The sequence below is a fragment of the Leopardus geoffroyi genome, chromosome B2 (assembly GCF_018350155.1).
Source record: "Leopardus geoffroyi isolate Oge1 chromosome B2, O.geoffroyi_Oge1_pat1.0, whole genome shotgun sequence".
Classification (NCBI taxonomy): Eukaryota; Metazoa; Chordata; class Mammalia; order Carnivora; family Felidae; genus Leopardus; species Leopardus geoffroyi.
In genome coordinates this window covers 116,707,512-116,731,842 of record NC_059332.1, presented here as the reverse complement: position 1 = coordinate 116,731,842, position 24,331 = coordinate 116,707,512, and the positions used below count along the sequence as shown (strand labels likewise).

The window sequence follows — 24,331 nt, the reverse complement described above, 5'->3', positions numbered from 1 at the left end:
CATAAATTATCCTTAGAAACAATAAGAACTTTGATCATAAAACTTTTATATAATTATTTTTTCTATCCATCTTTTTTTTTTTCTATTGAAAGTATCCACTTAATTCTACTTAAACCAATGTTACTTTGGATCAGCCACCATAGATGAAGAGTTTATTGCTATTCAGTTGCTTTGTTCTATTTCGTTCTGTCAAAACTCCGAACTTCCTGCAGTCTCTACCTTGTGGAAGTCCCACCATGTTAGGGGGGACTGATACCTTTTATTCCACTCCTAAAAAGGCAAAGAATCATTTAGTGGCCCAGGCAATGTCTGAGTGGTTCATCTGAAAAAGAACTAGATGTTTTCATCAATCGCTTTTTAATCCCCCATCAAGTAAGGGAAATAACTGAAAGAATCGGATACTATTTCAGCCATTCATAAACATTATATTAAATGCTAATAGGATTGTTTATCTCATCCTTCTTAGACCTACCAGTATGTACTGTGCACATTTCTAATGCATTATTTATTACACTACCATAAATGTATGTGTCTGCCTTCCATCCTCGACTATGCCTTTTTTAATTCAATGATCATTTATCCATTATCGCATTCTTTTTGCTTAGCCTAGAACTACATCATAATAATTACTACTTACTAAGTGTCTGCTATCTTCTGTGTACTGTAATGGGGGCTTGACAGACATCTCATTTAACTCTGAGTGAACACAATGGGTAATCATGTTATTGTCTCCATTTACAAATGAAGAACCTATGACTCAGAGAAGTGCTGTGTCCAATATAATACAGTTCGCAAACAGTGCAGCACAGATTCAAACCCAAGCATGACTCCAAAATCAACGATCATCTTGTTACCCTACACTGCCTCCCAACATATTGCTGGATAGCATGGCTAATGTTTTTGGTACATCATTTTCTCACATAGCATTCAATCTTAAAATTTAGATAGTGTTTCTGCCATTTCGCAGAAGAGGAAACTGAGACTTAGAAAGGTATACATGAAAGGCAATAAATGCTGGCAGACTGAATGAATCCAATATTTACAGAATTTATTTGGCAGGTAGTCAAAGATAATGTGGAGGAAACATATGTGGGTTTAAACCTCTTATGAAGAGCCGAATGCCTAGTGAGTTGCATAAGTCTTTTAAGTTTTACAGGCCTTTTCAGTATAATTTCTTCAAAACATGGTTATCTGTACCACTAATTTCCAAAGATACATGCATGGTATGCATCTATCAACAATGCTACTATAATCATCAAGATACGCCTTTATTTATAAGGGTTTTACTAGATTATTACATAAATTCTATGTAATATTTTTGATACATCCCCCCCAACACACATTTACTCGAAAAAGTCATATGAACATGTCTTGCCTTGAAATGATTCTGTGTTCCTTTTTAAGCAATAAAGACACATGGGGTATATCAGGATAAAGTCATGATGAGGGCTCAGTTACACTGAGTTGTTTGTGTTAACAAACAACTCCAAATTCTTAGTGGCTTAACAGAAAACAAAATGTTTACTCATGTAAAAATCCTTCACAGGTCTGGGTGACTGTTCAGGGCAATGTTTCAGGCTATTTGTATCTTCTTGTAGGTGGATAAGCTCCAGAAAGTCTCATGCTGGCATTTCGGTGCTGTTTGTGAGTGTGCGTGTGTGTGTGTGTGTGTGTGTGTGTGTGCGCGCGCGTGTGTGTGTGAGAGCATGTGCATGCATGTAGGGGAATCATAATCACTTCTATTCACGTTTTACTGGCTAAACCAAGTCATATGACCACATCTATCGTCAAAGGTTAGGGAAATGTAATATTACAAAAGGGGAAGTTTGGATCTAGGTATTTTCCCAAAGAAAATAAAAACACTAATCCAAAAAGATATATGCACCCCTATGTTTATTGCAGCATTATTTACAACAGCCAACACAGGCAAACAGCCTAGTGTCTAACAATAGATGAATGAATAAAAAAGATATGGTATATATAGACAATGGAATACTACTCAGCCATAAAAAAGAATGAGATCTTGCCTTTTGTGATAACATGGAAGAACCTAGAGGGTATTGTGCTAAGTGAAATAAGTCAGACAGAGAACGATAAATACCAAATAACTTCACTTATACGTGGAATCTGTAACACAAAGCAAATGGACAAACAAATAAACAACAACCAAGATAGAAACTGGGTCATAAATATAGAGGACAAATAGGTGATTCCCAGAGTGGAGGTGACCAGGGAATAGGCAAAACAAGTGAAGGGAATTAAGAGGTACAAACTTCCAGTTACAAAATAAATTAGTCATGGGGATGAAGGTACAGCATCAGAAATATGCTCATTAATATTGTGACAGGGGTTTGATGAGAGGTGATACACATATTGAGGTCAGCATTTTGTGATGTATATAATTGTCAAATTAGTATGTTTTACAGTGAAACTAATAATAATATATGTCAACTAACTTCAATAAGGATTTTAAAAATAATTAAAAATAAAATAAAATAAATAAAATAAATAAAATAAATAAAATAAATAAAATAAATAAAATAAAATAAAATAAAATAAAATAAAATAAAATAAAATAAAATAAAATAAAATAAAAAAGGATGAGATCAGAGATTGATGAAAGATACTAACGTCTGCTACAAGGTAAAAGAAAACAATTTTTTGCAGAGTTTTATGCTGAATAAACGTTTAAGAAAAGCTGAATAGACTCCTTGCTTGAATTAAATATCAAGAGTGCTACTAAAACTAGGGTTTGGGGAATTTAAAGGAGAAAGATGTACGATTTGGTTAAGTTGATTTCTCTTACATTTCTAAAAGAAATGTAATTTTTCTGCAATTTTTCTATTTTTCTATTCATCTTACCAATGTGGGCAAATGAGAAAGAAATCAATTAATTTTATTGCATTGACATCTCATCATTCTGGAAAAGAATGACAGCAAACACTGTCACAATTTTGGAATTATCACTATGTGCTTTATCCTAGATGGTCTCCAAAGTCTTAATAGTACTTGGTAGAAAATGTTACTGCTTGCAGTGACCGAGGTTGGATAGAAATGCTTCCGATTTCTCTGCCTATTTGCCATTAGCAAAATGCTTTTGCAGCCCTCTAATTCTATTCTCACGGTGACCTTTTGAAGCTGGCAAGGCAATTGTCCTTCTCTGTATTTCACAGACAGGGTGATTGAAATTCAGAGAGGTCAAAGCTACACTTATGTTTACAACTATTAAATAGCTGAATTGAAAACAGAAGTCAAAATCCTGACCCGCAGGCTAGTTCTCCTTCAACTATTCCTCTCCATCTCACCACAGAGCTGGAGGAAGCCAAGTCCATGAAGTGCACATGCTGAGAACCACCACGTAAGTAAATCTTCCTTAAATACACGTAAACACGAACTTTTGTTGAGACAGCCTCCGTTTACTTGTGCTTACACACAAACCGGATACCAAGTCAGAAGCGTACTGTTTAAGACAAGCTGAAATCGATTCAAGTGATGTTTTACAAATATGACTCAATCCACCGGTAGATCAGAAATAAATACGATAAAACAAGTTCAGTGAGTCAGGATTTAGGCTGACTTTCTGCTTACCTGAAGGGGGTAGGAGTTTCAGATCTGCCATCGCCTTTTCCTTCTTGAACCATAGTGCTTTAGGGAATGTAGGCTGCAGAAGGCAGCCACCTACTTGGATTAGCTCCTGTGTCGGTTCACATAACCTTGCTCTGTGAACACGTCACTCGTACACGGGAAAAGTTCAGAAGGCTTCAAAAGAAACTGATGATTTTGACGGGTAGACACTGAACTTATCTGACATAAATCAGGGGGAAATGCCTTTGGATTAACTAGTCTGAGAAGCAATGCTGACAAAAATAAATAAACCCCCTAGCCACTTTTTGTCAATTTGGTTGTCATTCATATCGAAAGCCAGAGGACTCATCTCTCTGTACTGTTTAAACATCATGACAATCTCTATTTACTAAACGGGAGAAAAGATAATTAATTCCTAAGTGCTGCTTCACATCTTCATGGCATTTTAACCCAGCTCCTAACAGAATTGCCTATGCAAAAGAGGTACGCTGTTTGACAATGGTTCTGTTTATGAATCTGTAGCGTCCCCCTTTGGGAGATGGTAATGATGATTACATTTAGTTGAAATGGTACAAGTGAAAGACAAACTAGGCTGCAAAGCAAATGATGGGGGTGGAGGAGCATCAGCATTAAAAACAAAACAGCAACAACAACAACAACAAACAAACAAACAAACAAACAAAAACCCACCTCTTGTAGATAAACCAGTACTGGAGACAATGCTTTGATTCTGAGTATGTCACAGAGTCAAGTTTTGGGTCATATTTCTTCATCTAACTTAATCTCAATTAGGGGAAAGTTACCATACTACCTTGTGCTTATTATTAGGGCATAAAAGGGAAAGGGGTGGGGGGAGAAAGCTCATTCAGACATAGCTGACGTTTGAATTTTCTTGGACAAACACATCACTGTTTTTAAAATGGAAAGCTTATAATCAGTCAGATATGAGCAGGTTTGATTCCAGTCAAAAGTTCTGTCTTTAGGGGCACCTGGGTGGCTCAGTCAGTTAAGCGTCCAACTTCAGCTCAGGTCATGATCTCATGGCTCGTGAGTTCTACCCCCTTGTCAGGCTCTGTGCTGACAGCTCAGAGCATGGAGCCTACTTAGGTTTCTGTGTTTCCCTCTCTCTCTGCCCCTTCTCCCTCTCAAAAATAAATAAAACACTAAAAAGAAAAATTCCCTCTTTAAAGAAAAAGAAAGGAAAACAACTAATTCTATGTAACAGGCACTTTGCATAATTGCCACATATAATTTTCACAATGACCCCTGAAAGGTAGACACTATAATCTCCACTTCACACTTGAAGAAAGTAAGTTTCCACAAGGACCAATCACTTGCCAAAGTCACACATAAAATAAGCAGTTGAACTCACTGAATTCCTAGTTAGTTTGGCTCCAAGCTTATGCTCTTTCCTCTACAACACACAGCCTTATAGTCTTCTATGAAGAGACTTGTGATTATTTCAATGAAGGTGCTTAGGTTTCTTATTACAAACCACATGCTATTAAGTTAGAAACTGGTTAATTAATTAATGGAAGAAAACAGTTTACAAACCACTTTCCGAATATGGATACCCTGGAATTATACCTCTTTAGTTTCCCAGTGTCTGAGTCGTCATAAATGAGACTTTATTCTCCAGTATAGAGTTTTTCAGATATGGATCCTTTTTTATCACATGTTCTAGCTGAATTGTGAAGGAATCATCGATACTAGAAAAGAGCTAAGACACATTTCTTTTGGGTGTTTAAATTTTAAAGTTTTAATAGAAACGCTTTTCAGAAAACTAGCGTTTGATTCTTAACTACTATTTGCAGAAAACCTGCATATCTTTAAAGTCACTGCTCTACGTAACGCGTGCTTGCTCCAAAGAAGTGTGTGAACACTGGGAGATGCAGTTCTTGAGTTTACCTGAAGGTGGCATCCATCCCAAGGCTGTAGGTGATTTGTATGAGGACTCTCTTTACATTCGCGAGCACTGTCATAAACTCTCTTCTACTGACAGGGAAATTTGTGCCATGTATGGTAAAGAATTCTTCTTTAAGTGACAATGAATGGATATGTTCTTCATATGGTTGCAGATACACCTCGTCTTGGACCGTGCTGATCCTCAAGTCACTTCCCTAAAGGGGGGGAAAAAGGATAAAAGTGTGAAAAGAAGGTATAAAAGGGTAAAAAGTATCCATATTTGGATTTGCCACATTGTGAATTATCCTCAGATTTTTAATTCCAGGTTGGCTTTCCTTGCCGTTTAGTATATTTCTGGTATATACGAGAGGAAGAGAAGGCAATTTAAATATTAGCCTTAACCAGATGCATTGCTAAGCATAAGCTTTGTTATACGTAACCTTGTTTCCACCGTTAACTAAATAATAGATACTTGGCAACTCATGCATGCCATGTGATTACAAATACCTATTTAATGCAAGTGCATAATAATTGGCATAATTCAAATATATTAGTTTATGGTGAATGTAGGTTGTATAGAAAAATAGGGAAGAAAAGTTACAACAGTGTATTGTATTAAGCTATGGTTTTAAAGGACTTTTCTACATGGGAAAACAAACAGAAACCAACAAGAAAAGTCCTGCCGTCTAGCATTCACAGTAAGATAATGGCATCATAATAGGGAATGTATTGACTGACCTTAAGGTTATCCTTCTTAACTGAGTTCATTTATATTAATAATATAGAACTTCACATTTTACATTTAAAGAACCCCTTTTATCTCAAAGGAATTCCAAGACATACTTCTAGTTTTATAGATACACACACATGCATATATATTTAATAATATATATCATCCAGATCACTTCCTCTAATACTGGAAATATTTATTTTAGGGGAAGAATTTTGTCATTGATTCAGATGCATGAAAGTTTCAAGAAGAAGAACAACAAAGCCTGGTGCTAAATCAACATCAGCCCACTGGAACCACAAATGTACATGCAAGTGTGTGCTCTGAGGCTATGTGAGAGTTGTAGGAAGGGTATGCATTATGTGAAAGGAACAGTATGAGAAAGGGTGGGGGAGGGCCTCTAAGATATCTTTAGGCTTCCCACATTGTAGAATTGCCTATGGCCCTCCAAATCCTGAAAGTAATTTCTCCTATATCTTTCCTACTTAAATGAGGAGTTTGGAAGTCAAGATTTAACTACACCTAAATAAACAAGCTTCCCTTTTCATTTGTGTCGGCCTAATATCAACAAAGAAGTAGACAATAAAATCTACTTGGAAGAAAGGGGAGATGGAAAAAATTAAACAATGTAAATCATCATTTGCACAAACACTTGATCACTCTTATATTCTTGGGTACATGGTCATTATACTTTTAATTTAAATTCCAGGTCTGGTCTAAAGGTCTTCTTTATCATTGCAACCTAACGAATATGTTCAGTCTTTTAGATATATCTTAGTGTGAAACATAAGGCTGGCATAAGAACGTTTCCCAGGATACGGTATTTTCTATAGTTGTATATTAAATTAATCTCAAGCCAATCAGGTAAGGAATAATCTAAGAATGTAAAACAGTTGAACATAAGTGATCCACTCCATACTTTACCTCTAAAATAACCATAATCTGGAGAACGTGTTCTGTATCTTCTTCCTCTTCTTCAAAGTCATATGAGATGGTAAATGTCAACTGTCCTCCAGCTGCTGTAAGCTACAAGAGAAGAGATGCGTAATCATTACAAGACAGGAGATGGGCTGTTAAATCATATTTTACTTATTATTTTAAAATCATTTTATTGTTCTAGAGGGTAGGATTTGGAAGAAACAGAAATCACAAGAGTGCAGAGTGAGAATGATAGACATTTCTTTAGCAGTAACCTTTATACGAACCTTACCCATCAACAGCAAGCCTGACATAAATATAAATTCATGTATTATTTTCCCCAGGATTGCAGGCTTGCTGAAATAGGTTAAGTTCTGTGAAACCAAACACAGCCCCTCCTGTCAGTTTCCTCGTCTATAGCTTGAGCTTTACAATTCCCAAGCAGAAAAGGATCTTTGTCAAAATTGGGAGATTTCTACCCATCCCCGAGGGTCACTCACTTTCTGTTGGTCTGAACACTTTGAACAAAGACATCATTCCATTTGACAGCAACGTTACATAAACTATAAGCTAAGCTGGGAAATGTCGGTCAAAGAAAAATAAAGGAATAGCGGCAAATTTTATATTATGATACAATTCAACCAAAACTCCCAAAGAAGATACACTTTTCCCCATGCAATCAAATATGCTTAGTTGGAATGAATGCTATTATTCCTTTTCATTAAATAAACCTCCTTCCTTCCAATATGCACGTCAAGCCCTGTGTTAATGGATGTTTGAGGTTTACATCTTCTGACATTGACAGTAACCTTGTAGAAAGGAAAAAAAATAGGAAAGCAAGATCATTTATAGGACAGGAATCAACAATGGGGCTTGAGTGACAGATTCAATGCAAATACGGCAGTCCATTTTTAAAAATTCCACTCTGGCATTGTAAATAAAGACATTCATAAAACAAAGCTGATGATTTGTATTCTGCTGTTTCCTCCGTGCTGACAAACAGAGACCCAGCTTCACAGCCATCAGCTCTCTGTGGCCTCTTACTGCAGACCCTGACCACAAAGCAATTCTGGGCGATGCACTGGATGGAGAAGGAGGAGCCCGGATTCTTTGCAGAGTCGTTCCATGGGGAATGGCACATAGCTCTCCATGGCTGATGAAATAGGGTTTTCAACTTGCAGCTCCGCAATGTCTTCTACGAGCTCATTATATGGAGCTCTACAAGGAACTAGAATTCAGAAAACTTTTATTCCCCTGTTCCCCTGAGAAATAGCCCTACTCTAATGTCTTCTCATATATAAAATAATAAATATCTGCCTGGACTATAGGGCTTGGCATCATTGTGAGTAACAAAGGGTGGATCAATGTAAAAGGTTTTTGGTTCTATTAAGATAAGCATCCAAAATATCACCTTGCATACGTGTTCAAAATCAGCCAGACATTTTTCTCAATGAGAAGAGTCCAGAATGGCAGCAGGAAAGAAGGCTTTATATATTTCAAAGAAGACTGAACTAATTTTCTACATTAATAAAAATATTTAGCAGGACGTAGGGATGGAGTTTGGGGAAAACACAAGGATATAGGTCTATCATGTTGCAAAACTTTTGAGCTTCCAATTATATTTTGATCATGTAAAATTTGGACTATGTGTTTTTATTTTCTTTGGAATATGTTTCTCAAAAAAAAAGAAAGAAAAACACTCCATTTTAATTCATAGTTTCTTAATTTAAAAATTATACAAATGTGCGGACCTCAGAGATAAAGCTAATGCCTATTTTGCTAATAAAAAGAGTCAAAGTGAGTGCAATTTGAATATCCAAGGTTTTCAGACTTGAGATAAAATAGAAAAATGTTTGATTTGTTACAATATTTCATTTGTTTATGCCATTTCCACACCTACTCATAATAATTATGAAATCATCTAGCATGTAAAACACTTTGAGAGACAAATGAGGGTGGAAATGGAGAAAACAAACAAGAAACAAATACAGAAAAAGAAAGGGCTCTTCTGCAGGTCAGTGATCATATATAAAACATGAATGAAGGAGTGAAATTAATTCAACCTATTCTTCTGAGGGCTTATCATTACTATTATAGTAATAAAAATGAAAATTTGCCCTTCACTCACATTTCATAAAGCAACTGTCCCCAACTCTTTTCGTGGATCTTCCATACCTATACGTCAGTATTATTGGAACTAATTTTTGGAATCCACTAACAATTTTCATGAGTGAATCCATTTTACTTCTACCTAAGTTATGTGAAAAACAGACCATTTTAAAAAGGTGTATGTTAAGTTACCAGATTTGTTTTTTCCTCCAAATCAAGTACCCATTTCTAGAATATTAGAATCACTACCTTTTTCACTCACTGTAAAGGTGTATATTTATGGCCATTTCTATATTGGTACTTAGTCAAGTACTTTGAGTAATTTTGAAAAAGGATTATTTAAGGTACCATCCCACAGTTTAGAGGTCATATCCTTAGGAATAATCACTTAATCTCTGTTAAATTCCTTTCCCTCTATTTTTCCTTGACCTCCATTATCTCTTCATAAGCAATAAAGCCAAGCATTTCCTGATGTTGCCAGCTAATGTGTCTTTCCTGACAAGTACATACCATCATATGAAAGTCTCTGTGATGAGTCAATTATACGACAGCATCTTCTTTTCTGAGGGATCTCGTTTTTTGGGAAAAACCTATAGCAATATTCAGAGTACAAACTGTCCTTTCCTATAGCTTTGGATGAAGAAGTCTCTGCCTCTTCTACCTGTCGCTCCGTATCCCAAATGGCTCTTATGTGCCTCTTTCAAGTCCTTGCATCCCCACTCTCCTATATTCCCTTAAGTATCCCAGTCTCCACGCTCTCCGTCAAATCCAGTGTGCACTGGACTGCCAATCATCAGCTGACTTGACTGTCTCCTCTAGCCATCATGTATGGTTATTACTTTCACTGCCGAACTCTCAGATACAGGACACTACACGCATTTTCTTTATTCTTACCCATTCAGCCTTTCTTATTTTATCTATTGCATCCTGTCTTAACCCTTGGTACTCCACTAAAAATGTTTCTTGAGGGGGCACCTGGGTGACTCAGTCGGTTGAGTGATCGACTTCGGTTCAGGTCATGATCTCACCGTTTGTGAGTTCGAGCCCCGCGTCGGGCTCTGTGCTGACATCTCAGAGCCTGGAGCCTGCTTCAGATTCTGTGTCTCCCTCTCTCTCTGACCCTCCCTCGTTCATGCTCTGTCCCTCTCTGTCTCAAAAATAAATAATCATTAAAGAAAAAAATTAAAAAAAAATGTTTCTTGAGGGGCACCTGGGTAGCCCAGTTGGTTAAGCCACCGACTTTGGCTCAGGTCATGATCTCAGGGCTTGTGGATTTGAGCCCTGTGTTGGGTTCTATGCCGACAGCCAGAGCCTGGAGCTGCTTCAGATTCTATGTCTCCCGCTCTCTCTGCCCTTCCCCTGCTCATGCTCTGTGTCTCTGTCTCTCATAAATGAATAAACATTAAAAAAAAAAAAGTGTTCTTGAAAGTTCATTTATGAACTCTACCTGGCAACCACTAATGGACCTTCTGCTTCTGTTCAGTTTTATTGTTAAATCTGTATGTAGCATGTAATAGTTCTTAAAATTCTCGACTCCTTTGTCTCCTGTCGTACCAAACTTTCATAATACTCCTTCCTCTGCCTGGGTCATACCACTATCTCATTTGTAGAAACATTTTTCTTTCTTATTCTATACTATGTGTATGGATGTCTGCAAAATTCTTATTCCCTTTGGTTATCCTTTCTTATTGTCTCCCCATTCCTCTCTCATGGATTTAATTATGTTTGCGCCTGGTTCCTCATCTGTATCTTCCACCGTGTGCTGTAGCCATGTATTAGTTAGCTCAGGATGCCATAACAAAATACCAAAGACTGGTGCTTAAACAACAGAAATCAGATCAAGGTGTAGGAAGAACTGGTTTCCTCTGCAGGCTGTCATCTTGGCTTATAGATGGCCACCCTCACCCTGTGTCCTCACCTGGTCCTTCCTTCTGTGTTTGTCAGAACACACTATTCTATTGGCCTTCTTCTTACAAGGACTCCGGTCATACTAGATTGGGCCCACCCTAATTCCCTCACTTTAACTTAATTATCGCTTTAAAAATCCTTTCTCCAAATAGTGTCACATCCTAAGATTCTGGGGGTTAGGACTTCATCATTAGAATTTGGGGGGAGGGATACAATTCAGCCTATCGCAGTCTTGTACTGATTGTTCTTTTTTTTTTTAATTTTTTTAACATTTATTCATTTTTGAGAGACAGAGACAGAGCATGAGTAGGGGAGGGGCAGAGAGAGAGGGAGACATGGAATCCGAAACAGGCTCCAGGCTCTGAGCTGTCAGCACAGAGTCCGACGTGGGGCTTGAACCCACAGACTGAGAGATCATGACCTGAGCCGAAGTAGGGCGCTCAACTGACTGAGCCACCCAGGCGCCCTTGTACTGATTGTTTAATAATGTCTCAAACACTCCACATTCCCAGTTAATCTCATTATCTGGATCTTCCCAGGAAACACACTTGATTATTTTCCCAACTCCCATGATTGGGTCAGGTCAGTTGCTTTACTTCTCTGTTTCAAATGAGAAACTGTAGGTGTCATACAATATTGTTTTCACTGTATTATTTATATCAAATTAGTCTCAATCTTATTCTCTTGAAATGCTTTTCCTAGCTTTCCATTTTCATTGCTGCATCACCCTTACTAGGTCCTCACCAAGCATTTGAATTCAATTCCCTGACTTCAGTCATTTTTTTGGCGGGGGGGGGGGGGGGGCGGATTTTATCAACTGTTACTTCTGTTGTTGCCTCTGTCATGAAGAGCCTACAGTGGCCCTGGGATCTATAATATCATTTGAGTTTCTACGCAGTTTCAATAAGTCTAGGATCTATTTAGCGCCCTTTTCACAAACTCTGCACAGGCGCTCCAGGGCCCTGCAGTAAACTCACAAAGGCACCGTAGGATAGTGTAAACATTTAAAGGAAACACAAGCAACACTGTGTATCTGTTGGACGCCAGGCAAACAACTAGCTTGAGGTACTTCACAGTTTTAACATTAATGTCATATTCCTTTCACAGATATTCTCAAAATGTTGAACTGTGTTTTTTGGGTCCTTGCACTTTCAGCAATGTCATGTCTTTGGTAAGCAAAGTTTTCAGTGTGTGCTATGATAAAAACCACTTATTGCACAAAAATCAATGTGAAACAGGAATTAAAGGTAGCCGTGTGCACTCTGTTTCTAGGTTTGAACAGTTGTGTTATTACAGGCACACAAATCTCCTCTAGTAAGTCATTGTTGTTATGAAAAAAAAAAAAGAGATTATTATGTGGCCTGAACTTACGTGCCTTATCTTTTTCAATGGTTGCTAAATTGTTAAAATGTAAATATTTATGAAGCTGTTGGGCTGTAACTACAGTGGCATGTTTCAGTTGGTCTAGGAGACACTGTGGAAAAAAAATACAAAGACATTCAGAATACCACAAATTGAAGAAGTTTGGGAATTTCAGATTTAGCCTCTGTGCATATCTACCCATTCTACTACTTAGATTTGCTTCAACTCATTTTCCTGCTGAAATTCTCACTCCTACAGCTCTCTGACTATTCAGATCTGCTTTTCTTTCTTTGCTTGGCTAGTGTCCCACTGGTCAGAAGACTGAAGAGGGAAAAGGGGTTTTTTTAGTGATATTCCCGAAGACTCAGGGGCAACCACAACAGATAAGAGAGCTAACGGACTTTAGAACAGGTAGAGGTCTGCATAAACCATCTCATCCATTAACACTGAAGAATGCATTCTAACAATACATCCCATGACATTGATAAGTTACACGTACTGTGCATAGCTTTAATTTTCCACAATTTGGGGCTATGTAGACTCAATTTATTAATTTTATCTTTGAGACTTTCAAACTCATCCATTTTGGGGACAACACTGGTTACTGTAATTTTGCAGAGCACTAAAAGTACTTCCAGCAGAACATTTCATTTTCTCCGGCTATTGACAAACAAAACTGTCACTATTCTATTGGCCAGAGAAGTATGGTTTTCCACAGGAAGAATTAAGTTCAATTCCAGCTCACATTGAGGCAATTCTTACATTTGCTGGGTAGATTAGACTATATTTAGCAGAGATGAAAGTTGTATTCCTTTTCAATACAAAGAGAAAGTGAATTTAATGGGAACAGTTCATTTCATCAGGGTCCCCAAAGACCTAGTTTTTGTTGTTGTTGTTGTTTGTTTGTTTGTTTTTTACCTTTCTTCATATCTATTAAGCAACATTCTCTTCAGAAAGATTCAGATATCAAATCGAGAGGCAAGGAAAAGAAACAGGGCCCATTCATTGCTGGTTCAGGTCTAAGCCCTTCCTGATCTTCAAATTCACCCCATTAAGAAAAGAGCAACACAAGTAGCTGTTTCCCATGAGTTCCTGTTTTAATTCTACCTTCAGGGGAAAGAAACAGCTTGTTTGCAAGTAACATTACAGTTACTATGCAATATATAACCTAATGTCACACATAATAATGTACTGTGCATGCAGCACATTGCATTACAGATTTAATGAGGCAGGAAAGTTCTCCCTCATGAGTGGAAAAGGCTAAAGGTAATTCATAAAACCAAGCTTTACAACAGTATTTAGTATTAGGCTACTTGTGTTCTAGCCTTCCCCACTCCCAATCTCAAGAAAAATGAATTGAAAGGTGAAGGATGGATGATCTATGGGGGACAATACACTCGGGGGGAAGTTCTTTCATAAAACAAGCCTGGAATATTTGGTTGTCTGATGTCAGAACATCGTGTCTCTTCTTCCACTAAATGGGTGTAAAATCTAATATTGACTTTTGCTTACCAGAGCAAATATTTCAGAAGGGATGTACTAAAATCAAATGAAGAAAAGTGTAATATGGAGCAGGATAAATGAAACATATATGTTAATTTCAGTTTAGCATCACAAACATGGTGAGTGGTTCATCTTTCTAGATTTTGAAGCTCCAATGCCTTAAACTGTGAAAAAGTATCCCTCTCACAGAAGTGTTTACTGATGCATCTATTCATGGAGCTCTATATTAACATAGAAACAGAACTTCACGTTTTGTCATGCTTTTTGGTACATTTATAACATTGAGATAAGAACATGTTTCTCTTCCTTCCAAGTTTGATAGTTAGAATAGAACAAGTCTAAGGGGATGTTGAATTAGAGAACAGGCAGAATTTACAGAGGAGGTCTTAAAGTTACATCACCTTAACTCAGAGAAAAAGAAGTAGGAGTTGTGATCATCAAACAGAAACAATACATTCTGGAAACACTAGGCTGGAAGGCAAGAGGCTACATTATGTAGTCCAGGAGATACAAAGAGGAAAATCTTCAGGATTTTCTTGCATGCCTGCTTCCATTCTTCCCTTCTTTTCTTCCTCTCTACCTGCTCTGCCTCTTTCCTTCCTTTTATCCATCTCCTCCTTTTTTCTTCCTTTCCCCCTCTTCCCCCACCTCTTCTACTCTTCCCTGCCCCCACTAGTTTCATCTTCTCCTTCTGATTTTTTATCCTTTAGACATGGCCACTTCCAACCTGATAATGTTGCATTCCTTTGTATTTTGTATCATCAGAATTTCATAAGTATCCAAAGTAGGGGTGAAAATTACAAAGCGACCGAACCAAGGACAGAATCTTCTGGCAGCCCCTCAGAGATACTCTCTCAGTGAAACAACAACTGACCAATCAGTGTCCTTGGAGTCCAGTCATCCAACTGCTTAATTGAGAAATTAAGTATGAACTTATATGAGTTTCTATAAAATTAGTGGTTTATTCACTTGAATAACACCAACCTATTTCAGCATGAGGTCTCTCGTGTAACAAAGTAAGCCCAATTGTACTTTCTCTATACGCTCTTATGATTCAAAGCAAATGGAATTATGCAGTTTCGATCAGGTAAGAATGTTTTTGGCTGTAACTGAAAACCAGACAATTAATGATTCTTATATAACAAGAGGTGCAGAAGAAAACACATCAAATTTTAAAATACAACCAACAGGTTATTTCCCACTCACCACCTCCCACACCATTTCACGTATTTTCTACAAACACTTACTTAGATCCATTTGGGGACACTTAAAAATATAAACACCCCATAAACAGATTTGCTAAACATCATAATAAGATGATGAAGTGTTTACAAGTACAATATCCCATACATAAATTAAGATTTAGTGTTTCCTCTAAGTGTTGTGACTGAGAGAACCACTTATCACTTTGTGACTTGCACGGATCAAGTACTGGGTTGAAATAATGCAGTCTCCACAGATGTGAGTAAATGGTAGCAGCCAAATTCTCCAAACTGCCTTTTGTTATCAAGCCCTGACTCAAAAACAGGATCTTTGCAACAGCTGTTTGTCTTCTGTTTACTTACTTAGGTTTGGATGGAATGCTCCATTGGTACCCTTGTTGTAGTTTGGATTAATTTATGTGTAAATATTCAGTACAAAAAAGTGCATGCAATACAGAATTAAACATTGATCTCATCAAATGAACTGTAAATTATGGTTTTATGTATACATAACTTTCTTATTGACCAGGGCTTAAACGTTTTTCAAGTTCTCTGCCAAGAACACAGAAAACTGCATTCTCATGATATACAACATGGATGTTGATTAAAATAACAACATACATTTTAATCCAAGTTCCATCAAGTTAAAGAGAAACAGGCTTACTATTTTTATATAATTGACAAATGAATATATATTTTTTATATATTTATGCATACATAAATCCTTGAAAAAAAGTTAGGAGAACATTGTAAAAAGGAGATATCAATAATGCTCTTTTCTATCTGAATAAGAATTTTAGCTAACATTTTACTGCTTAAGCGTTTTGCCTTATAAGGATATTCTTTACTCTGGATCGTATATAGCTATTTTATAGCTTTCCCCTCTTATTACAAAAGCAGGAATAAAAGTATAATAAACAGAATTCTTATCTTTCCTATAGGTAATTTTCAATGTTCTTGCCTCAACAACACTAACTATGGCTGGAAGGGCTGTATGCTTAAATGAGCTCAATCAATTCCAGGCTACATTATTTAAATAGAGGTTATATTGAACTATCAGACAACTTATTTCTCACAAAGGTAGATGCCAGAACACCAGTCTTGGAATACTATCTTGATTTGATTCAAAATTGATCTACCTCTCTTCCTTTTTCTCTTTTCCCTTATTCATGAACTCTGCAGGTGATTCTTTATTATAGCAGTAGAAGCTGGTTATGAATTTTAGAAGAAAAGATTCCCAAAGATGCAGTGGGAACTAAGTCACACCCCAGAGGAGGACCAACAGGCTAATAAAATACATTCTAGTGCCTCCTTCTAGAATGAACAGATAAAGATTTGCATGAGTTTCTGACATGTCTGTTAACATGGGAACCATGTATAAATCACACAAAAGATTAAGCTCATTCCCAGAGATTTTCCAGACCTGGTTTTGGATTCTGGTTCTGCCTTTAAATGTTGTACGGCCTTTGGGAAAGTTATCTATGCTTGCAGAATCTCAATTAATTTTCACTAAAATGCACTGAATTACACCTACTTCAGCAGTTTGTTATGAAGGTGAAATGAGTAAATATTTATAAAAGTCTTCAGTTGATACCTAGCACATAGTATATATTCAATGAATGTTGTAAATTGTACTATTTTAATAAAAATAACTTCCAAATTAATACATACACACTACACTCTAAAAACTTAACCATAATGATATTTATTTCATGATTCTAAATGCACTTTAAAATCATAGCATTTCTGGAAGAGACCACAGTGTTGGCAGATCTTGTCCATGTTTTAATGTTTCCCTATGGTACTTTGCATAAGTATCTTACAGATAGTAGATATTGTGTAAATATGTGCTGAACTTTCATCAAATTCAACACCATATATCATTTCAATGTATTATAGTTGGAGAAGATATAAAAAACTGGTACAAAAAATTTGTACTACCCCCATGAGATAGCTTGTAGTTGTTATTAGAATAGGCCTTTATTGGTTTCTCTATTCTTATCTTTGTCAGTACTAAAAACAGACCAAGGGAAATATGTCTATTTGAGTTTTTTGGTGATTTGAGCTTACTGCAACAACTTACTGTACTGCTGACTGGCAAACTATAAGTGCATTTATTTTAAAATAAGGCCCTTTAGCATGTGGGAAGTTTGATCTGCAGCTGAAAGGAAAAATCAATATTTAAGTCATTTCGACATTTACACACATAAAGCAACCATATGTCATCGCTTTTCACCAGATTCTATATGCTAAGATAATAGTGTAAATTCCAGCAGCCACTAATACATATTTTATAAGTTACAAATACATTTTCAATATGTTCTGATATATTGGCAAACAATGTACTCTCTGTGTTAAAAAGACACGTAGCATACAGATTAAAGGGAGCAATGATCCCACCGCAATCATCGCTAGTCAGAGCACATCCTTGACACCACTATTTAAGAGAAGAGTTAACAAATTAGAGGTCAGCGGGGAGGTGTGACCAGGATGCTGACGGCTCTAAAAGCACAACAAGAGGTTCAGAAAGGTAATGGGGATATTTAACCTTAAAGAATAAAAGCCATAGGAAAAACATGATTATTTTATTCAAATATCTAAAGGTCTATCATGTATAATAAAAAGAAACTTTGCTCTCTTTGTTGCATAAAAATGGAGTCTACCTAAAGGAAGTAGGGGGTATTTCTTGATCCAGCATAAAAATTAACTTCTGATATCTAGAACTGTTGAAAATGGAATGAGTTTTGTAGAGTGTCCATATCCTTAAAGACATATGAATAGAGGTCCATCTGCCTGGGATGATAAAGAAGGAGTGGCCACATCTGCCAAGAGGTTGGACTAGATCTGATATCAATGGGCAATTTGCAATTCCACCATGAGAAATTTTACAGCTAATTTACTAACAGTTGGTTAATTAAATATCATGGTAACCCTTCTCAATTTGTATTGTAGAATATCAGAATAGTAATTACTTTTATATACACCAGCTCCTTTCTGTGTGATTTTAGAAATAATACATTTAGAGGGCAAACAACACATTTCATTAAGAGAAAACTACTTGTATAGACATCATTAGAGATTTGCAATGGCATAGTGGAAAAGAGTATATGGGTTCTAGAACTAGACTTCTTGAGGTAGCAGGGAATATTATTACTTATTAGCTGTGTGAACTATAGCAGATTACTTAATCTCTCTTTTTATCAAGCCTGCATCTGGAAAATGTAAAGGATGAAGCAATAAATGCCTCATAGGGTCATTGTGAGAGCTCAAGTGAATAATCTAGAATAGCGCTCGACACTTTATAAATGCTTAATAAAGGTTAGCTGCTATCATTGTTTTGTTATTGTCATGATTATGGAAAACAATCTCCAAAATTTTGTAACTATTCGGAGCAAGATTTTCCCACTACCACCATACTATGGTGACACATCAGTATGATCTGGATTTTTTACATTTGAAAATAAAAACATTTGCACTTTTTTTTTAGCAAGATATAGATAATATATAAATACGGTACATCTCAAAAATTAAGGGGATCCAGTTACTGAGCCATACATAATTGAGTTACTATTTATCTGGAACTTTAGAATTTAAATAGCACTTCTTGCATCATTTTATTTAATCTCAAAAAATCTTAGCATGTAGATTTATGATTATTGTTATTATATTGTAGACATGAGGAAGCTGAGGCTCTAAGAGGTTAAGTTGCCCACAACCACATTGTCACTTTAGTGATATTAAGATTCATTCTTGATTTATGTTTAATTTTTAAAATATTCCCCCTCAAGACTCTTTCTGTTTCTCAAACATGTACACATGCACGCATGCACACACACACACACACACACACACACACATACACATACACATACACACATTCTCATTGTGCATTCTCTAGAATGCAAAGATCATGTGCTTCAGAATAAGACTGACCTATTCTCTAATCTTAGTCCATATATTTACTGTGTGACTTTGGACAAAGTAATTTAATTCTGAAGTTTACATTGTATTATGTCAAAAGAGAATGAAAATACCTACCTTGAAGGGTTTTTATAAAAAAATTCAGGGGGGGAACTATGTAAAACCTATTCTCCAGGTTCTATACCAGGCATTCAGAATTTCTTGAAACATTATTTCATATTCCCTCCTAATTATTCTGGAAGCAAGTTCAAAATAGGTTTGCTAATTTGAGTCTAAGTACTTGTGTAGAAAAGAGAATACTATCGTTCCTGAAAGATGAAAACATACTCTATTCACTAATAATAATAAAACAAAGTAAACTTTTCTGAAGTACTATTTTCCCTCATCAGAGTTGTAAATATCTAAAAGTTTGATAACATACTCTATGAGTGAGGGAATTAGGGAAACAAGAACTTTCATGTCTTTATGGTAGTATGTACAAAATCTGTGGGGTCAGTTTGGCAATGTGTACTTAAATTACAAATGCATATCCATTTCAATATAACAATTTTACCTCTGGAAATTTATCTAACAGCCAAACTTGCTCATATATGATATAGTAGGTAAATGATTATTCACTGCAACAGTGGTTGTAGAGAAATATTAAAAATAGACTAATGCTCATCAATAGTGATTACTAACAGACATATTAATAAGGGTAACACATTATTATGATCATTACATTAATTTTAAAGCTGAAAAACTCAAGCATTGAGTGATTTCATTACTTTTGTGGGGTTGTAAAGCTGTTAAGTAGTGAAACCAGAATTTGAACCTCAAAGTCTAGCACCAAAGTCAATCTTTAATCTCTTTTATGACACCTGAACAAACTTGGGTGCATCCATTCAACACAAAACAATTAACCAACCAATCAAACAAAGCAAACCTACACCATACCCACCCACCCACCCACCTAAATAAAATCTTTATCCATTACCATTTGTGTATCTACCATTTGTGTAAAATGAGTCAGATACATATGTGTGTGTGTATATATTCTACTAAGACAGAAATGTAGAAATAGAGAAAATAAGAGCCCCAAAATACATGATAGCTATGATTTTGATATTATTTATTATTTTTTTTTATTTGAGATGGTGCATATGAGCACATGAAGGGGGGAGGGAGAAGGAGAGGGAGAGGGAGAGGGGGAGAGAGAGAGAGAGGGGGAGAGAGAGAGAGAGAGAGAAAGAGAGAGAGAGAGGATTCTAAGCAGGCTCCACCCATACAGGTGTTGAGTTCATCACTCTGGGATCATGACTTGAGCTGAAATCAAGACTCAGAAGCTTAATCAACTGAGCAGTCCAGATGCCCTGATAGTATTTATTCTTAAATCAATTTTATCAGATGGAATGACTAATAGCATCTGCATTGTTATCTGGAATATACAAGTGAAGTAAAATATTTGTGATTTAAGCACCTGCAAAATGTTTCTGGTAACCAATTAGAAAGTGTGTTTTATGAAGAATGCTTTAAAATATATTTATTAGGGGTCTCTGGATGAGTGATATTGGTAAAATACAGTGAAAAAGGGAGTCAGACCTGAGTGCTAGCCCGCCTTGCACAAACCACATGTGTAATTTTAAAAGTATTTGTTTCTTAAGAGTGAAGCCAAAACCAGAGTATAGAATGTGGAAGTAAAGAGAGCTGACATGATGTCTCAGTTCATGCAAATCTCATGGAAGTCTGACTTTGAGCAAATATTTATCTAAGTTTTAAAAATCATCATCTCTACTGTGGAAATTTTCCTCCTTATTTTACTGTGTTATTCTGAGATTTATACAATGTAACATTTATTAACACATTTTGGAGACTACATATACTCACACTTTTATTATCTGATACCTTTAGTTCTAAAATTCCTTAACTTTAATGACAATAGAAATCTGGTGCCTGTCAGATCATACAATTTCAACTAAAAGTTCCAGACTTCCTGCTTCAGTTGGAAAACTCTCTAATATACAGAAATTATTAGGCTGAAGTAATTTTATTACATGGTATTTTAGATTTGCCTTCCCTTTTCTCCTTTTTGTTTTCAGTAGATATATCATTAGAATAAAATATCCTCACCAACATCTACAACTTTCATCAGACAGTTATGAAAAGCAGGTCAGATTATGGTTTCCCTAACTAAAAACAATAAAACTAAAAAGCAAAAAAAAAAAAAAAAAGAATGAAAATAAAACTATAAGTCAAAGAAAACCAATGGTGAAAATTTCAAAATAAACCTGAGAATTTCTTATAATCTATATAAGAAAGTTTGCAATTTTTCTACTAAGTTCCTCTATTCCCATAAACTGTAGGTACCCTTTTATTAAAAAAGGGAGTACAAACAGTATTCTTTACTATTTTCTAAGAAAACAGAGTTCCTGCCATATAAAGGCAGACAGACCCTCAGGACACTCCAAAGTTCCTGCTAAGAGTTCAAAAAGGGGCATAAAAGCAATCCTATCAATCACAACATGAAATGCACACTTTCTCACACTCTCATGGGGGTGAAATATTTATGCAGCTTTGGCCACTTATTTTCTTCATGGACTTTACATCAACACAATTGTATACTTCTTGGTGGGATAGGGGAGGGGCAACATCTATGCATTCTGTGAACTTTAACATATTGCATTGAATTTTGTAGTACGTATATAATTTATATACTATTTCTGAAGGTTTTTAGATTTCTGTTTCTTTTTCTTCTCAGTCATAACTGAACATCCCTCCCACACAAACCAGCTGTTTCTCTATTTAAGAAGAAGGCAAGTAATTTAACATCATAAATACCAAACTGCATCTCAAGGTCAGAGTCAAAAGCTTTATGTCTCATTAATTTTCAAGCTCTTCATCAATTTTTCTCATTGAGCTGCCATTTATGTCTTGGTATGTGGAAAAGCATAAAACTTGTGTTATCAGTTAAAACAGAAGGCTATCTCCAGCTATTAAACTAATGTAAAATATTTCCAATTAAGTGGGTAGTAGCTTGTGTACTTTGTAATGACAATAGCAAAACTTCAAAAGCTTTTGGGTCCATACACCAGCAACTTTTCCTTCCACTGAGGCAGAAGAAAACCATTTCTGTGAGTTAATCCATGCTCGAACTGCTGAGACATAAAAATATTGACCTTTATCTCCTTAATCAAATCATTTAGGCTACTCATGTAATGCTTAGAAATGATACGTTTTCAAATATTAGCTATTTCTTAGAAATTCACTAAAAGTGTGTAATAAAAAACCTACCTGCATCACCATCTGATGTTGAGTAGTCATTTATTCAATAAATAAGCAGTAGTTCGATAATATAAACAACCTTCCATCACTTTAGAATCTACAGCAGTATTTCTGAAAGCAGTCATGTATAAAGAAATGGACAGAAAATCTTACTAACTTCATTTATTTCCTCACTTGTCAAAAGACTTAAACTTTCCTTTAGACCCAAAGCACTTATTTTATCATTAAGAAAACATAGGGCCAGAGAATACCTACGATCTGCCCAAGCCCAAATTGCAAATAATGGCAGAGATTCTGAGTGTTGGCTTTCACTCCCATGTCTCTTCATAGGTTTGTGGATACTATTGTTTGGAACAACATGTTTTCTGTTCTATTTTATTTTGTTATAATGGTTTTAAAACAAGGTGACAGATTATCTGGGGTCTTTGTCCCCTCTCTTAAATCTGGGTAGGTTTGTGACTGCTTTAACCTGCAACTTCTGAGGTGAGGTCATAAAAAAAGATTGAGCTTTTGCCTTGTTTTCCAGGTACATTTTCTAGTGGGGTCCCATACAGCCTTGATGGAAGTCAAAATACCCGGAGGCCACCATGCTTACAGGAAGCCCAAACTACTTGTATTGTTCATGCATGGGAAAACTGGTTGTCTGTCTCAGGGAAGTCCAACCTTTGGGTTATTATATTCCAGGCACTGAACACATACATGAAGAAGCCTCCAGTCATTCAACTCCCCACAACTACTCAAGTGTGCTCTGCTAGGCCCCAAGATATCATGGAGTAAAGAGTACCTATCCTGCAGTGCCCTGTCCCAATTCCTTATCACAACATTGGTAGGCATTAAAATAGTTGACACACACTATTTAGTTTGAGGTGGTCTGTCACTCAGCAATAGGTAACCAGAAAATTCTTAGATCTTAATTTTCTCCAATTGGGTTAAATACCTTGGTTAGTTTAATAAGTTCAGCCACTTCCAGTCAAAGGCTATGTTGTTCTATAGCTTTGCTTTTCTCAAACGATCTGCATTATGCTTTCCTGAGTCAAATTTCTTTTTTGGTTTCATTCATTCATTCATTCATTCGTTCACTAAACCTTTATTGAATATATAATCCGTATTCTAAAAATGGTTAGATTTCAAAGATCTAGAGATGAATAGAATAAAATAATTTTCCTCAGGCAGGGTGTAGGGGGAGACAGAATATTGCTACTTAATTTATTTTTCCTTTTCCTCCTCTTTTCACTTTATAATGAAAGCATTTAGGACTTTAGATTTACTCTTGAATACTGCTTTTGCTTTACATCAGGTTTATTTTATGATACTTTGTTTTCAGAATTAAAATTGTGACTTTAATTTCTTGGGGCCAGAATAGTTATTTTATAGCATGTTGTTAAGGTTTTAAGTGCTCTTTTAATTTATTATTTTTAATTTATAACTGAGCACACCATGGTCACGTAATGAAAACTGAATATTTTCTGGTTTTAGAATTTTTGAAAAGTGTGTATGTGCCTGAGTGTGTATATCTGGCCTCTCAAGACACTAATTTTGAAACTATTCCATTGGCATAGGTCCTGTTTATAAATATAAAATCAAGAGAGTACTATTATTTATTTTTTAATCTTTGGTGCAATTTATTTGTTAAATGTTTACCTGCTTTTTCCTTAACATTTCAGAGATTGAGTAATGTATTAAAGTCTATTACTACTACAGTTGCTTGCTTGCATATCAGTAAAGAAGTAACAAGTAATATAAATATTCAAATGCCAGAAGAAATTCATGATATACTATCATAATTTTCAATTATAACAAAGAAGCACTGGGGAAAACTAATGATATGAATAGTTTTGTAGCTATAAGACAAATTTAGGAGCTTTTCTACTTAGCAACTAATTCTAAGAAAATACACTAATAAGATTCCCTCCCTGTTTAATCATGT

General features: G+C 35.9%; 1 protein-coding gene across 8 annotated transcripts in view; it reads right to left on the bottom strand.

Moving 5' to 3' along the window:
* The window catches only part of LAMA2 (laminin subunit alpha 2), a 614,828-nt gene that overhangs the window by 274,821 nt on the left and 315,676 nt on the right, over window positions 1–24,331 (bottom strand). For all 8 annotated transcript variants that reach the window (XM_045499528.1, XM_045499531.1, XM_045499530.1 and 5 more), the window contains exons 13-14: window positions 7,145–7,246; window positions 5,494–5,705 (exon numbers count right to left, since the gene is read on the bottom strand). In XM_045499528.1, the coding sequence (XP_045355484.1) occupies window positions 5,494–5,705; window positions 7,145–7,246 (314 nt within the window). The remainder of the gene's footprint in view (window positions 1–5,493; window positions 5,706–7,144; window positions 7,247–24,331) is intronic.